This window comes from Heliangelus exortis, chromosome 1 (assembly GCF_036169615.1).
Source record: "Heliangelus exortis chromosome 1, bHelExo1.hap1, whole genome shotgun sequence".
Taxonomy (NCBI): Eukaryota; Metazoa; Chordata; class Aves; order Apodiformes; family Trochilidae; genus Heliangelus; species Heliangelus exortis.
The window spans coordinates 92,101,439-92,118,411 of NC_092422.1; the positions used below are offsets into that span (position 1 = coordinate 92,101,439).

General features: G+C 41.5%; 1 protein-coding gene across 2 annotated transcripts; it reads left to right on the forward strand.

Annotated features, from left to right (window-relative positions):
• Positions 1-19: 19 nt before the first annotated feature.
• CFAP298 (cilia and flagella associated protein 298) lies at positions 20-10,623 on the forward strand. 2 transcript variants are annotated; one of them, XM_071754463.1, is made up of 8 exons: positions 20-102; positions 304-468; positions 2,313-2,480; positions 4,211-4,278; positions 6,400-6,558; positions 7,286-7,417; positions 9,567-9,662; positions 9,747-10,623. In XM_071754463.1, exons 2-8 carry the CDS (start codon positions 330-332, stop codon positions 9,855-9,857), a joined length of 873 nt encoding a protein of 290 aa, XP_071610564.1. In that variant the 5' UTR covers positions 20-102; positions 304-329; the 3' UTR covers positions 9,858-10,623. The 2 variants fall into 2 exon arrangements, with proteins under 2 accessions (XP_071610564.1, XP_071610554.1); XM_071754453.1 differs by lacking the exon at positions 20-102 and having other exon boundaries at positions 256-468.
• The last annotated feature ends 6,350 nt before the right edge of the window (positions 10,624-16,973 follow it).

Below are 16,973 nucleotides of genomic sequence, written 5' to 3' on the forward strand. Positions count from 1 at the left end.
CCCCCGTGTCGGCAGCGGGAGGGCCGGAAGCGGAAGCGCTGTGGGTCCGGAGGGCAGGGCCGGCGCCGGGTGGGAGGCACGGTTGCTCCGGTGGGCCCTGGTGTGGGTGCGAGGGGAGGGCGGGCGGTGTCGCGCCGCGCCCTCAGGGGTGGGACAGCAAGCACCGGACGCGGCTTTGCCCTCCCCGCCGCCTTCTCACCGCCGGTATCCAGGGACGCGGAGCGGTTGCTGCGGGGGAAGAGGAGGCGGGCAGCGGCCGTAACGGCCGTAACGGCCCCAACGGCCCCCCCCCTCACCTCACAGAGCCTGTCCCCGGTCCCGGCCCCGCCATGGTGCGGCTGCACGTGAAGCGCGGTGACGAGAGCCAGTTCCTGCTGGAGGTGGCTGTCAGCGATCGCCTCGCCGACCTGGCTCCTCTGGTCGCCCGCATCTACAATGGGAGGCTGAAAGTGCAGCGCCTCTGCTCAGGTACCGTCCCGCCGGCCTCCCCACCAACCAAGCCCCTGCCCCGGCAGCCACGGGTCCCGGCTTCTCCCCGTGCACCGGAGTGGGCTGGGACTCCTGCCCGGGCCTGGCTGCGCCTCCGGCGGGTGTGGAACTCGGAGGCGGGGGGACGGGCTGCTTCCGGAGCCCGGCAGCCTTGGGATGGAGCTCTGCTCAGCCTCCTGCCTGAGGGTTTATGCCCTGCGGGCTCATAGGCTGGGAGATGAGGGGCGGCACTAGGAGGTGGTTTGGCAGTCACCACCCTGTAGCAGTTCTACACTGACAGAAGTTAATACCAAATACTCATATCCTCCCTTAAGCTTAAAAGAGCAGTGAATTCCCACCCAAGTTGCTAAAGCATGTGTCAATTGCTACTTTCTGTTATTTTAGTAGTCCTTATTTTATTTGGTGACCATACAGGTCTGAGCTTTCTGTTGTACAAGGTTGTAAATTAACTCATCAGTTGCATGACCTAATTCAGCATGTCCTGGCCCATAATGGCTATATAATGTTTTGTGACCAGCAGCGTGTGTTACCTCCAGCAGCTTGTGTTACCTAATGCATGTGTGGTGTGAGGCATGCACTTGCCATGAGATGGAGTGGCGCTGGATGTGCTTTAGCTCAATTCAAGAGTCTGCTTTTGAAAAATATTTACTGTTTGTCCTCTGCTGAGCACGTTTTGGTTTGCATTACTTATCACCCAGGGAGAGCATGAGCTGAAATTCCCTTCACATGAGACTGACCTGAAGGGTGACACCCATCTATGCCTGATGTGCTCCAGCCTCAAGTATATGTAGTATATGAGGCCATACTGAGGCTAAGCTGAAATAAAACAGACACTGTGGTTACAATATTTCAGCCCTTACTCTTTTTATGAATCTACTGCTGTTTCTCCACGGTACTTGCTAATTTAGTCTTAGCCTTCATGGTTTTGTATGTGTGTCTATATACCCAGCCACAGGAACCCAGCTGCCATTTCTGGCCACTTGGGTAATATGTCTGTTGTGATATGGAGATGCTTTAATTGATATGGTGTTGGTAAAGAGGCTGGAGGTCCTTCAAGGAAAGGATGCTATGAAGTGGGCTGACAGCTGGATAAGTTGTTCTGGGGGAGATTAGTGCATGTAGCTGGCAGGCTGTGGATCAGATGCTGTCAGCTGGATAACACAGTTAGGAAACTGCATCCACACACTGTTCTCACTGTGTCAGACTGCATTGGTAACCAGCACTTAAACCTCTCTCTTGGCTCAGCTACAATTATGCTGAATTGTTGCTTTTTGATGAGACATAAATTGCTGTGGAGACTTTTATTTCATACTGGGTATGAATCTGACCCTTTGGGTCAGATGTGTTATGGACAAAGCTATGGTTTAATTATGCATTTTCTCATCTGCAAAGAAATTAGTTACTTCAGAACAAGAAAATGTTTTTCCATTTTGGAAAAAAAACCCCAAACCAAACCAACAAAAACTTGCTTTTCCAAAACTACGTAGAAAAATTAATATATAGTCAGCTAATGCTGACCAAGGTAATACCAACAAGAAAAAGATCATCATGAGCAAATATCATCTAGGTTTGTGTACCTGCATGGTGTAATTTGTTACATTGTTTCATGTATATGTGAAATGTATGAACTGTAATTACAGGATATATATATATGTGTGTGTGTATGTATACACATACCTGATTATTTATTCCATTTACCAAGCTCTTTAAAAACTGAAGGCTAGGAGTAGGATTTGCCTGCATATACATAATGTGAAAGGCTTTTGTGAATGTATGTGGTCAATAATGCATATTTTTCATCTCATTTCCTAAAAAATTTGAAGAGATGGAGGAGCTGGCAGAGCATGGCACTTCTTTGCCTTATAACATGCAAGGACTGACAGATGAGCAAATTGAAGAACTGAAGTTAAAGGATGAGTGGGCAGAAAAGTGTGTACCCAGTGGTGGAAGTGTCTTCAAGAAGGATGTAATGGGGCGAAGAAATGGACATGGTAAATCAAGTGTAAATGTTTGTTTCTTTCCCTGAGGGCCTGGTTAATCTATAATGTAATGACAAATGTGAACCATAATTCTAGACCTTTCACTTTTACCTCACTGGCCTGGAAGAAATAAAAAAAAAACCCAAGTAGTTACTTAGTATACATATTTCAGGCCAAATGTTCTGTAAATAAACTATGTTAAAGGCAGTCATAGATTTGTTAAGTAGTAACAGTTTTAAGAGCCTCTTTTCACAATAGATCTGCTTAGTTATCGGTTACATACAAAAGTCACTTGGCTTGGATTAAGACCTAGTGTAATGGTGATTTAAAAGCCTAAATAGTAATATATTTGTTCAGCACATACACTTTAACTCTGTAGCTATGGCACTAGGAAGTAAACTCCAAAGATAAGTAAAGAATTATCAGAAGCAACCTTGACTGGTTCACTTTAATTTAATCTCATTTGTAACTGTATCCTTGTGTACTATATTTCTTCTGAGGCTCCAAGGTACCTTCACAAGTTGTTTTTCTAATATTTCTCCTTTTTTGTCATCCACTGTGACTGAGACTTACTGAACTCACTCCTGTTAGTTTTTCTTTCTGCTTCCCCTGCCAAGTTGTTTTACCTTAGCACTTGATACATGTATCAAGCTCCACTTTACAAATGCAGGAGGATTGATTGCAAGGAAGAGACGAAGATTGTTGTCATGTTGTCTGTCCCTGTACTCCTGACACCACAACAGCCCTTGTCTGTCAGGGCAGCAGGCCTTTAGGTGTTGGTTTCAGGGCAGCTCAATTAAGGAGAAATCTTTGAATAGGGTTGTCTTGTCATACACAGCTTGCTTACTCCAAGTGTCTGATTTTGGGAAAGGTAATTCTTCTGACACAACACTTTGCCCAATCAAATTTAAATCCTTGCTGACCTTGATGAAGAGCTTATGTTACAGCTAAATGCTTCCCCTTCCAACTGTGTTTTCAGAAATAGCTGAGTGTCTTGTATGTCTTGCCTGTCTTTTTGGTATGGTTATAAGTATTGTCAGGCCTTTCAGTAAAAATTTGCAAGCAACTTTAGTATGAGGACAGCACCACTTTTACTTGTGTTTGTCCTCTGGCATTTATTTGTTAGTGGGAGGACAGCTTTGTAATATTAACAAAGTTGTAATGTGGACCAACATGCAAATATGTGCCAAACGAAATACCATCAAATGCATTTCAATGTTCAGCTGCAAATGAGTATGATTTAACTGTATTTTTGCTTTTGAGGGGAACCTTTTTATAACAATTAAAATATGTAACAATAATATAAAATGCACACTGTATTTGCAAAACTACTTTTGCTGTTAGGCTGAAATTTTGGTTGGAAAACACCAAGTTCTTGTCTCCTTTTATGCACATCTGTCAGCACAGCCCACAATAGTCCCAAGTATGGCATGGGAAAGAGATCCCTGGTTTTGGTTGTGGTGAGTATGAAATTATAGCTGTTGCTTTCTACTCAGTACTTTTGTCCCAAATGAAGGTCCAAATACCAGTCATTTTGGCTCTCCCAGGAGAAGTCCTGTTTTGTTTCTTAAATAAGTAGGAAATATGGCAATGAACTGTCAAAATGGTAAATAAATTGCAACTCTTGCTTTGTGGTTTAACAATGTTTTATTTGATTAGGGTAGAGAATAACCTGCACAGTTTGTTTGCTGGGTATTTTAATAGGAAGTGTAGACTGTTAAATGTGTGTCTTCTATTTTTAGCTCCAAATGAAAAAATGCAGCAAGTTATAAAGAAGACAATAGAGGAAGCCAAGGCATTAATCTCTAGGGTAAGTTTTCTGGAGTAGCATGTGGAATGTGGAACTTTGTTAGTAGCTTCTGGGTAATGGGCAGTTTAAGAAAAATCTTGGCTAACAATTTTTGAGTGATACCATGAAGTGATGTGAATAGTCTAATAAAAACTGACATTTCTGTTAATGATTTTCTTAATGGCTTTTGGCAAGCTGGTTCAACAAGTTAAGGAATGAGATATTAAACTCCAAGTGAATGCTGGCAACCGAGACCACATTGAATGATTAAATAGCATTTAATTTTATCCACACACTCTTAATTTGCTGTTGCTGCATTCCTTAGGCAAATGCTTGTTGTCTTTTCTGGTGAAAAATTAACTGCATTCTGTGGTGTTCCTGGAATAAAACACCTTTTGCTCATTAATATAGTATTTTTAGTTTTATGTATAATTAATTGAAAAATTTTGTTCTAATCTCTTAAATTAGGCCTGGGCTTTACAAGCACTCAGACTCATAGGCAGTCCCAATGAGTCTGTGTTTAAAGACAAGCACAAGGCTATGTATTGGTGGGACTGTGGTCTCAACTATTCAACTTTGCTTCACCAAATCTGTAGATGCTCTTTATTGTGTCTCACATGACTTTGAAACACAAATTCAGTAATACTTACTATCAGATTGCTTTTTTCATGAACATCTGCAAGCACTTTTCTTCTCCCCACTCCTAGAGTTCTGGGAATTGGTATGTGTGGAACTTTAAAATAGCTTTAAACGAGTTAAGCAAATAGATAATGTTACTGATTTTTTTGGCGAAGCCTGTGCACTTAAATCAGCCTTCTTCACTGTTTCCTTGCTGATAACAATGTCATATCAGTGATTTAGATGAGCAGGTCAGTGTTTCCAAAGGCCTTGTAGAGGCAAGCACAGAAGCTGCCCTGTCACCTGGCAGTGCTTCCAGTGCACTGCGTTGCATCAAACCTTTCCTGAATTGAGTCAGGATTTCAGCCAAACTTTTTCTGAGTCATAGCAAAATCTACTCAAAATGAGAGATGTTTTGGATTACATCTTCTGGACTATAAAGACTTTTTCCAGGTGGGCTTTTTTTTTTTTTTTTTTCTATTGGATTGCATGTCGTAGACTTTTTATAAACAGGGAGCATATTAATAATATGTAGTTTTACCTCTTCAGTAAAAAATATCTGCAGATCTGGTCTCTACTTTGCATGTCTTCCTGGGTGAAGCTTCCAACTAAATATCATGTTGTCATTTGCAATAAAAAGTTGCAAAATTGTCACAGTGAATAGTGGCTTACTTAAAAAATAACTGCCATTCACTTGTAAGTGAAATTAAAGATAGTTAGTGATTTTTTAGGTTTGTCACTTACAATGATGAAAATAAAGAAATATTCCTGTATATTAAAAGAAAAAAAAAAGTTGATCATCTGAAGTTGAGATACTGATTGTACTTATCTAGTTAAAGAAACTTAACTAGTTTAAGAATGTCCACAAGGAGGCAACATTCACTTACTCACTTTTTTATAAGCCTTGTTACTTAAAATATTGGAATGGTTAAATCCATAAGCAAAATTTTCTTCTCTTTCAGCTGTGTCTTGTTTTTCCTCTATTTGTTGCAGTAGGATTTGGAATGATCTCATTTATTTAATCTTGAAGATCTCTGCATTAGCTGTGCAATATGCCAAAGTTTGACTCTTCTGTTCACGTGCTGTATTTTTTTCCTCAACTTTTAGGCCCTTGCTCTAGCTCTCACTTGAATTCTACTGTTTTGAATCTTGTTCATGAATCACAAGTACTTGGGAAAAAAAAATTAAACTCCCCATCCAGTTTCTGTGGTCACACGCATACTTGTTTGAACGCCTGTATCCCACAGCCATCTGTTGCTAAATGCCTCCTGCACAACTTTGTGAAGATCTCTCTTCTCCCTTGCCTCCCTCCCCCAGTAGAAGCAAACTAAGTGGAGGGAGGAAGAAGTGTAGTCATATATGCAGAAGTCAATATTCAACTGAGAAAATCTGCATTCCTTGTATCTTTGTGCAGCCAGTTAGCTTTGTTCAGATATCCCCCTGTTGAACCTTTGAACTGACCACAAAGCAGACCCTTTCTGCATGTTTTTTTTTAATTGCCAATGATCCCTGCCTGTGTTTCAGAAACAAGTTCAGGCCAATGTGTGTGTTAATATGGAGACAGTGAAAGATGCATTGGACCAACTCCGAGGGGCTGTGATGATTGTGTATCCAATGGGATTGCCTCCACATGATCCAGTTAGGATGGAGTTTGAAGATAAAGAAGACTTGTCAGGAACACATGTATGCAGTAATGTATTTGGATTATATGTAGTGCCTGGGTTAAGCATGTGTATACTGTTCTCCATTTTATCAGTGAAGATTGTTGTCATTTACATGACAAATTTTGTTTAATATTTTTATCTGATGTTCTTGATTATTTATATTTTTAACAGAACTCACCAGCCTCCAAAAGACATGTAAAACAATAACAAGGTTTTTGACAGTATGGATCTTCTATGACACTGGCACTGATGACAATTCAGTGGTTGGTGGGTGTAGCAGTGGTCTTAACCTATGCAGAGAAGTTTATACCAACTTAGAATTAATTAATTAATGTGCTCACAATGTATCTAGGTTACCTTAAAGAACTTGACTTGGTACCAGAAGCACACTGACAGCTTAACTAGAAATAAGATGAATGAAGTTTATGTCAAGTTTATTTCAAGTGTTACATACAAAGTTGAGTTTAGGTTCAGTCTTGGACCCATTTCTAAATAGTTTGTCACTTCTCTCTAATGCCAGTGGTGAGGAATTATTGCCCAGAGTGTTTATATTAAATCAAGATTGAATGTAATATGCATGAAAGTGCTGTAGATGGTTATGAGGAGAGAAATGAAGCAGTAGTGTAATATCAAGTGAATTATGCTGGCCTTTTTGGTAAGAATTCCAAAATTTTTTTCTGGTTTTGAAAAAAAAGCAGAAAACAACACCTCCCAACACTTCACTTTTTTTTGTTTTTTCTTCGCAGGCTGGACATGCAGTTATAAAAGAATCACAAGCACAATTATGGTGGGCAGGAAAAGAATTGAAAGAGACAAAGTTGCTCTCTGACTATGTAGGCAAAAATGAGAAAACAACCATCATTGTCAAAATACAGAAAGTAAGTATCACTGGAAGGTTTTTTTTTAAAAGTTATTCACCTTTGGCTGTCTAATTCTCTGGGGAAGAAAATTGGCCATAGGTGTATAGAATGGATTAGCCTTGTTCTGGCTTGAGTGTCTTAAACCTGTACTATCTATTTTAAGATTTTAAGTTATTATATTCTAAGTTTTTCTTTAGTAATTCCTTTGCCTGACAGTTAAATGCTGTAGTTGCTGTTCCTTGATCCATTGCACTTCTCTAAAGTACAGCAGAGAGGTATTTAAAAATAGATTAAATATAAACTGAAAAGTTTACAAAACCTCAACTTGGCTTTTGGTTTCAGCTCAGGGCAGAGCACTGAACAGACCCAGTCATCCAATCTGCCTGGTTTTCCTAATTGTACTTGTGGATGTTTTTCTCACCATATTCTGTCCTTTAAAAAGCAGTTTTCAAGTTTTGTGCACATGTGGTGTGGATACCTCTCATCCCATCCCTGTTTCATTCTGTTCTGCATCTGAAGATGCTGCCTCTAACTCAGTAGTTTCAAGCCTCTGATGTCCCCAGTTTCTTGATGGCAGGCAGGTCCTCAGGCTCTCTCAGTTGCCTTGAAAACGTGCACATGCCTCCTTTTTGAGAGGACACAGCTGGTGGAAGAGCCTGAACTTACACTGTCCCAAAGTGTTCTGTGAGAATTTGCTTGAGTACTACAAGCTGCTGGAGCTGCACCACCCAGCTGTGCTGTCAGCTTCAGCTCACCTAAAGTTCCCAGCTGAACTTTTTTTTACAGAAATGAGACTTCACAGTCATCAGATGTGTTGAAGCAGATGAGGCCTTCTGAACAAAAGTCTGAGTCATCCTCTGAAGTAATGATCTAAAATGAGGGAAAGATCTCTGCAGCTTATAGACTGGCAAAAGCCCATCATTAAATATATGTTGGTGTCTGAGGCAATGGTCATGTTCTTGCGATATCAGAATTAGCATCAAGCTCCTGGGACTGATCATTGGTTTTTGGACAAAATTATTTTGTACCAACAGCACAGTTGTGTTCATCTTGGGTGGGAATGCCACACTCAAGGGTGTTTCAGTTCATTTTCAGAGCTTTGTCGGAAGATGCTCACACTGTCTGTGTGTGTGTGTGTATCTGTGTGTGTATATATATATACACATACATATATATAATCAGATTCAAAGGGTGTTTTTCTGAATGTCATATTTATCAGAGTGCTTAGCAGAGCTCAGAGTTATTCTTAAGCTGTATTTCATTTCCATATCAGTGATAACTTCTCTGCCACACAAAGTGTTAATGGTTATGGCAGATTTTATTATCTGCAGGTGTCTGTAATAGAAAGACTCAAAAGGTAAGTCAAATGATCTATGTGTTTGTTATTTAGAAGACTGTAATTGCCTTCTCTTTTCTATCAGGGTGAATGAAAAATTGTGTGACAACAGGAATTGAAGGGTATGTTTCTAGGAAAGTCTTAGTGTTTAAGTAGCTGATGGACTTCTTCATAGGATGCAAAGTAGTATAGTGGTTTTCTATCTGACAAAGGTTACCTGCATTCTTGGGTTGGAGACCTCAATTAAACCACCTCAGACCCTTTTTGTTCCAGAGAGGGTTCACCATTTCCATTCAAACTCTTCTCTTTAGTATTGTTGATAGTAGCTGTCATCATCTATTTTCTGCTGTGAGCATCATTTATTCCATGAGGACAATTGCCTAGGAAAAAAAAATGTAACAAATAAAATTTATTTATAATGTTTTGTAACTGCCTTCCTTCCCTGCTTTAAAAAGTCATATGTCCTCTTGAATTGGCATTAGCAAGAGAGCTAGAGATGGATGGGCCTATCCTGAGACATCTAGAACAGCCTTAAAGCAGAGATTTATTATGTCTTTCAGAGCAGAAGTTTGGGTAAAATAGTTTCAGTTCTGTTTGTAGCTTCCATTGACGTCCACAAAATTGACAGCATGGTTCAGATAACTGAGATGAAAAACTAATTCTCACTTGAATGCAGCGGAAGCTCCTCAACATGTATTTGCCTGTCCTTAGGGACTTTATTAAATTTGAAAAATTCTTTTGTCTGAAGAAAGATTTTGCTGTCTTTGCATAGCAGCTTCTCTTTTGTAACGCAAATGCCATCATAAATAAAATTTATTATTTCCCTTTCAGAAAGGAGAAGGAGCTCCAGGACGTGAACCTCTGATTAGTCATGAAGAACAAAAACAGATGATGCTGCATTACTACAGAAGGCAGGAGGAACTTAAGGTAACAGTGTCCTTTTTACTGTACGTGAGTTGACCACAAGTGACACTCTTTGCTGCCACCTGAAGCTGTCTCTTCTTTTTACAGAAACTAGAAGAGGATGATGATGACTCATTTCTAAATGCCGAGTGGGCAGACAACCAGGCTTTGAAAAGGCAATTTCATGGTGTAAAAGACATCAAGTGGGGGCCAAGGTGAAGCTCTGCAAACACCTCTTGAAGCTGTTTGGTTGATACATTTGTTTGCAATGAAGAGTTGTGTGCTGTAGATTCTGCTGACTGACAAAAGCTGAAGTTTCCACTTCTGTAGCAGATGCCCCTTTCAGCCTTAGTTTTTCAATAAAAAATTTACACTTCTGTGTGGCTGTAGCAGCACTCATCTCTGCAAGGAGTAGAGTCAATCCTGTTGAAGTCTGTTGTTATATTAGAAACTTGTAACTTGAATATTAGAAACATGTGATTTGAATATTGAAATGTTCAGCTATTTTGTAGATAATATAGCCAGTAAATATGCACTAGAATGTTTGGTATCATTTTGAGTGGTCTTTATACTTTCTTCCTGATTCTTTTATTTCTTTTAGAGGGTACATTGTGTAGAAGGTAACTTATAAAATAAGAAACCAATTTTTCCAGGCTAATCCAGTGGAAGTGTTTTTTATGTGCTTGTTTGCATTTCAACATAGCTTTTTTTGAAATATCACTTTCAAATTAATCAACCTCTTAACAACTGTTTAAAGAAAGTATTTTTGTATAAACAAAAATAACTCTAAAAAGCTTAATTTTAATTCTTTTTGTTTAGTGTTCTTTGATACTGAAAACCATTCTTGGTCAGTTTAACAATCTGTAAGCCTTGATGCTTTTATAAAGAGATTAGCACAAATCTGTTTATAAAAACAAGCATCTCTTGTAAGTAGATTGGTTGCAGTAACACCAAATTTAATAAAGCAAGATCTTTAACATGGAAATATTTCTGCTGGACTGAAAGTGCTTAGTTTCTAACAGATCATGATTTTATAATCATAAATCAGGAAATTTATCAGGCAGTGCTTTCACCTTATGCTTTATGTTTAGGATCCTGTTAACATTTCTAAAACTTATCATCAGTCAGTTTTGGGTTCAAGACTTAGAAACAAAGAAAGTGCTGGTAGATTTGAAGCAAATGTGTCTGATTTTAATGAGAGGATTCTGTTCTGGGATGTTGGCTGGCTGATGCATAATCAGATCTCTATAATTATCTGGATAGATAATTAATGTTAAGCAACAAGTTGCTCGAGTTTTCCATGTTTAGATTTCTGTGTTCTTAAATGAGTTGCTTTTCTCTGGAGGCAGATGTGCATCCTTCTCAGGTCACTGAGCCTTGGAAAGCCTGAGGGCATGAAAATTTTCTGTGAGGAGCAACTGGGTGTTAGAAAAAAGGTGACCTGGTGTGGGCTCTCTCAGCCAGCAGCTAAAATGTCTTCATTCACACCCCAAAGCAGTTGTGCCTGGGGCAGCAGGGAGCTGAGGAAACCCAGCTCTTCAGTGCAGTGTAGAACTAGCAAGCCAGCTAAGGAGACTGGGTTTCTACTTTGCAGTTTCTTCAGGACACCAAATTGCCCCTCTGCACATCCTCTTCCTTTCCACCTGAGCCAAACTAGATCACATTCACAAACTCCATTGGTCTTGAGAAAGGATCTTGAGAAAGGCAGCTGCTGATCAACACATAGTTTAGGTCAGATTTTAATATGAAAATTTTTTTCAAGGGGTCACTTTCTGGTACTGTGGGGGTAGGGCTGCTCAGTAGCTCTGGAAGTCAGACGGGGTTGTGTTTGCTGTCTGAAGTTAAATCTGCATTTGACATTTTTCACTGATAGATTTTTTTGCCTTATTCATGCCGTAATTCTCGTGCCAGGAGGGCTTAGTGGCAGAGACACTTGAAAACACAAACGTCTGAGATATTATTAACCAGAAGCTTCCTGCCTTGCCAGACCTGCCAGTGCAAGAAGATGGAAGTAAATTCTCTGGTCATTGACCATCTGCTAAAAATACCTGACTGTGGTTGTCCAAGTCCACAGATACAGTGCTGGCTTAAATCTCCATTTCTTTTAGTCATCTGGTTCTTTTCCAGAGCAATGAAAAAATCAGGATTTTTTTTAAAGTGTTGAGATAGTTGAAGAGAAGCTGATCAAGTTAAACTGAAGTGTTTGTTGAAGTTGCAGCTGGAAGATTGAATACAGAAAAAAGAGCTGATGCCATTCACCATTAATGGTGGTTTTACTAAGTCACTGATTCTTTGACTCCTAGGGAAGATTGGTGGCTGGTGATTTTTCTTAAATACCAATTTTGCTTTAAATTTTTTCAGAGTTTTGCTTGTTTGTTTGTTTTTAATTAAAAAGTCAGTATGTTGTGGGTTTTTAAGTTACAAAAATTCCATATTTTTTATATTTAAAAACTAATTGAAATTATTTCCATGTGGCAAAAAAATAGAGCATGTTTTAAAAGAACACTGTGCTACCACTTTGTCAGATGAAAAGCAGTGTCTTGTACACCTCTGGAGTTTTAACCATTCCCCAGGGGTGAAGGCTTTTTTCCTAATCTGTTCCTTCACTGTCATCAAAGGGTGGAGTGAAGAAAATCTGGAAATAACTAATTTCTTAACATCACAGGCATCATTGCAATACACAGAGCTATGCATAACTGGGATTGGCAGCACTTAGTGAAATAATTGTAAAATCATAAAATTCATTTTTTTATTATAAAGGCTGTTGCTCACCTAGCTCCAGCTCCTGACCAGTCCTGCTGGCTCCAAAAGGCCCTGGTTGCTGGAGGTTTTACTGTGGCTTTTAAAGGGACTTCTCACTCCTCTCCCCTCTTGCTTGTGATGTTTTTCTTAGTGGGTTTCACAGGGATGTGTGCAAATGCTGTCTCAGGGCCCAGATTCCACAACAGCTTCAGAAAAGTAGCTATTTTGTTTAAGCAAATATATATATATGTACATATATCATAGAATCATAGAATGGGCTGGGTTGGAAGGGACCTCAGAGATCATCAAGTCCAACCCTTGATCCACTGCCACTGCAGTTCCCAGCCCATGGCACTGAGTGCCACATCCAGTCTCTTCTTAAATATCTCCAGGGATGGAGAATCCCTGGGCAGCCCATTCCAATGTCTGATCACCCTCTCGGTAAAGAAATTCTTTATATATATATATGCTTTAAAAAAATTAAATTACTGTTTATAGATCAATGACAGGGATGTTGCACATTTTTTTCCCCTCTTTTCCAGCAATGTTTTAAAATACTAACATCCTTTAGGCAGCCAGGAAAAAAAATGAAGTCCTGTTTATAAGCTTCTGAAGCAAGTTGCTTGGCAGCCTTGGCACATTTTGTATCTAGGAGGGAGTAATAACCTGGCAGCTCCCAAACTAAATTCCTCCAGGGATCATTTTGATTCCTCTGCTGCTTGTGACAACACTTCCCACTCCCACAAATCTTGTCTTTTCTGTGTAAGAAGCTGGCTGAGGACAACCAGCTGTGCCGTGGGGTTTTTTTTTTCCTGCCAACCTGGGAGGGAGGTTCCTGAAAGACAGACTGACTGTAAGGCACCCAAGGGGGGATCCCCTCTAGGATCCAGAGCTGCAATGTAACCTTACCTTGCAGCATCTGCTTATTGGCATTTGTGCACCTCAGGACTTACTTGCCTGCTCCTCGTCTTCTGAAAGTAGCTTTTCTTAGTTACTTTGGTTTAGTCATGACTGCACTGAGATTAGTGGCCTTGGCAGGAAGCTTCCCAGATGTTTTGCATCAGTTATAATGAATGCTTGAAAATATCCAACTCAATCCCTCTTACAAACAGCCCTTTCATCTTAGATTAGTATTATTCCGAGGAGTTTGAGGAGTTTGTTCTGTGAGCTCCCAGTCCTGCAAATAACTGAAGTCATTGTTGGCTTTTGGCCATTTGGTTTAATGTCCTTGATACCAGAAAAGTATTCCAGAGCAGAGGAGGCAAAACGAGAAGAACATAAGCAGCAAAATACCTCTGCTCCCTGAACACTGCTCATTCAACCCCTCTGCACATCCACTACCAAAACTTACTGGTTTTCCATGAGGAAACTGTCACACGTTGCTGACTGCTTCCTCCCAGCAGAGTGCTCTCTGCAGCTGGCAGGCGAGTCAAAGGAGCTCAAGCAGCTTTATTGTATTTCCAAGACTTGTCAAGAGTTATTGTTTTGGTGAAAAAGGGGACTTTTAAACTACCATTATACGGAGAACTCCAAGGGACGTGTTTGAACAGGACCTTTGATTATGGAGCTTTTAGTACTGTTATTTCCTCCCTAAAAAAATGAGGAAAAATCAGCCATAGGAAGTAATTAACACAGAAGAAACTCCATTTTATTCTACATACCTTTGACTGCTGTCCTCTGCTTTAACTGCCTGTTTTCTTTAGCTGAGAAAAAAATCCACTGGATCAATGCTCTTCTGAGTTCTCATAACAGCATCTGTGGATCTGCTGGTTTGGTTTCATTTGTCCTGGCTGAAAGTATATGAACTTGCTGGAGAAAGATGAAAGAATACAGGAACAAAGCAAAGTCTACTGATATTTATATATATACTCTATAAAGAATTTGGGAATTGCGAGATTGGATATGCCACGTGAAGGTTTACAAATGTGTGAGAGTGTTTTATCTTTTTTCCTAATCTGTTTATTTCTAGAAGTTTGATAGCAGATGTGCCCAGTTCTCTATCAAAGGGCACACACAGCAGAACATGACTAAAATGTTTATTTTGTGGCCATACCTTCAGCCTGATTAATGGAAATTTGTATTATGTGCTGTGAGAGCTGCCAATGCCATTGAAGTCCTTAACATATTATTGAGTTTTCCTTGAACAGGAGCATGAGAGGAAGCAAGGCACTTGGGCCTGTGTGGACACGACTTCTTCACTACTTTATCCTCCCTGGATGTTGGCTGTGTTCATGGGTGCTGCTCTGCCCTGGGATGCCACCACTTCTCCAGGCCTGCCCCGTGCCAGCTACTCAGGGTTCTCCTGACTCTGTAAATGTTTCCTCCCATTTAGTTTTACTTTGTGAGGGTCACAGGCAAAAGCCCCCAGGGAGCTGCAGTTTGGGTGTTCTACTGGAGGGTCTTAGAGCAGGGTGAGCCTAATACATGCAAGTGTGTTTAAAAATACCCTTTTTTCTGACGTTTCCTGATTATTTTCCCTCTCCTCCACCCCACAAGCCCTCGTGGCCAGCTGTGGGTTCTGCAGCTGCCAGGAGAGGAAGGCTGGCTGCATGGCTGTGGGATGGGGTGTGTGTCTGTGGGGCACTGCCCTTGCTGCAGAGGTGGCCCCAGTGGGGCAGTGACCAGCTGGTTCCTGATTTTGTGCCAGAGGTGGGGGCCCCGAGCCTGCTGGGAGCTGGACACATGTCTTTGGCAGCTCCTTTTCCTGCTCAGCACCGACAGCCTTAGGAGCATGCAAAGAAAGGTCTGGAGTGATGGGGCCAGAAAGTGGAGGACACCATCAGCATGGGCAGCAAAAAGGAGGATTTCACATCTGCCAGTGACTTTCTGAGTCACTGAGTCACTTTCCATCCGCCTTCCTTCTTGCTGCCAGTGAGCTGAGAGAGACCAAGAGCGTGAGCTTGTGCCTTTCCTCCAGCTGTTCCCACCCTCACCCACCACCTCAGGGCACTGGGTAGCAGGGTGATGGTGGCCCTGGGCACCCATGGGTTGTCTTCTCCTTGCCACCAAGCCCTGAGTGCCTGCGTGGGCTGGGGGCACAATTGACCCACACCCGCCTGTTGCGTGTGTCCCCACATCCCCTGATCTGGTGAGTGTGGGCTGCACAGCAGCTACAGCTGGGGTCATGCTGAGAATGAGGAATTTATAGCAAAAATAGGAAATCTGGCACTTCCTCAAGGAATTAAAAAAAATTTTAAAAAGTAATTATTGTTTTGTTCCAAGGGTTGTGTTTGTGAGAGCAGCTGAGTAATACAGACAATGCTAACAGTGTTGCAGCTTAGAAGTGTTGTGTGGGGATTTTTTTGCCCTGATAATCAGCAGACAGTTGCCACTCCTGTCAGCATGTAAGGGTCTAGGGTCACCACCATGTAAGCAGTGTGGGATTTCACACCACCTCTGCTTTGTGTCTCACCCACAGCTCCTGCAGTTTAAGGATTAGACCCATAGTTGTCCCCAGTGGTCAGTCCCCAGTTCGCAGCAGTTTTTCTTCCTGCCTCTCCCTCCCTCAGCAGCACCCTGCTGCCTCATTCAGCAAAGGACATTTCACCTCTTCCCTTATGAGGGATAATTTTGGAAACCCTGTTTTCAATTTTTTGCTGCAGATGGATCAGCAGGGTGCTGGACTTGCACCTAAAGGTTGGAGAGTGGTGTGGTCCTAGCTCTAAAGGCTGGCTTCTAGCTGTGGTTAGAGCTGCTCACAGGCTTATAAAATAATTTAGCTAGGGAGGTCCTCTTAGGGTATCTGCTCCTACCATGCACTCAGAGTAGGGGTCAGTTCTGAACTAGATCCAGCTTCAAAACTAGATCAGGTTACTCAGAGTCTTGATTTTTCAGAAGAGAAACAAACAACAGACAGCTTCATTGTGACTGGACCTATTGAAGTTTTCAAAGGATTTTTTTCCCCCTGGCTGATTGACTCAACTGCATGAAGAAGCAGAGAATGATTTGGGTTGGAAGAGGCCTTAAAGATGATCTAGTTCCACTCCCCCTGCATGGGCAGGGACACCTCCCACCAGACCAGGTTGCCCAAAGCCCCATCCATCCTGGCCCTGAACACTGCCAGGGAAGGGGCAGCCACAACTTCCTTGGGCAACCTGTGCCAGTGTCTCACCACCCTCATAGTGAAGAATTCTTCTAATATCTAACCTAAATCTACCCTCTTCCCATTGATGTGATCTTTAGCTGATGCACAATGCTTCGCTTGGCATTACAGTCATGGCTTCAGGTCTTAGAAATGCACGATCTTAAAAACACAATGGTCTTCAGAAAGATTCTGAGGAGCTGTATAGGGCTGGGTCAGTGCTCACCCCACTGCCAGGCATGCCAGGGATTCTCTGCAGCCACGATTACTCTGCAACAGGGATTGTTAATGGATGGTCACTGATGCAAGCCTCCCCACCCAGGTGTGTATTTCCCAAGTGCCTTGTGGGTTTGAAGACACGTTCCCCAGTGTCTGATGCCTGCCAAGCCCATAACAAGGATGTCACCAGAGCTACCAGTAACATCAAGCTGGGATTTGTTTCTTTCTCCACAGGAAGCCACAAGTCCTGCTATTTTCTACACTTCTGGAAAAGGAGGTTTTTACTACAGTAC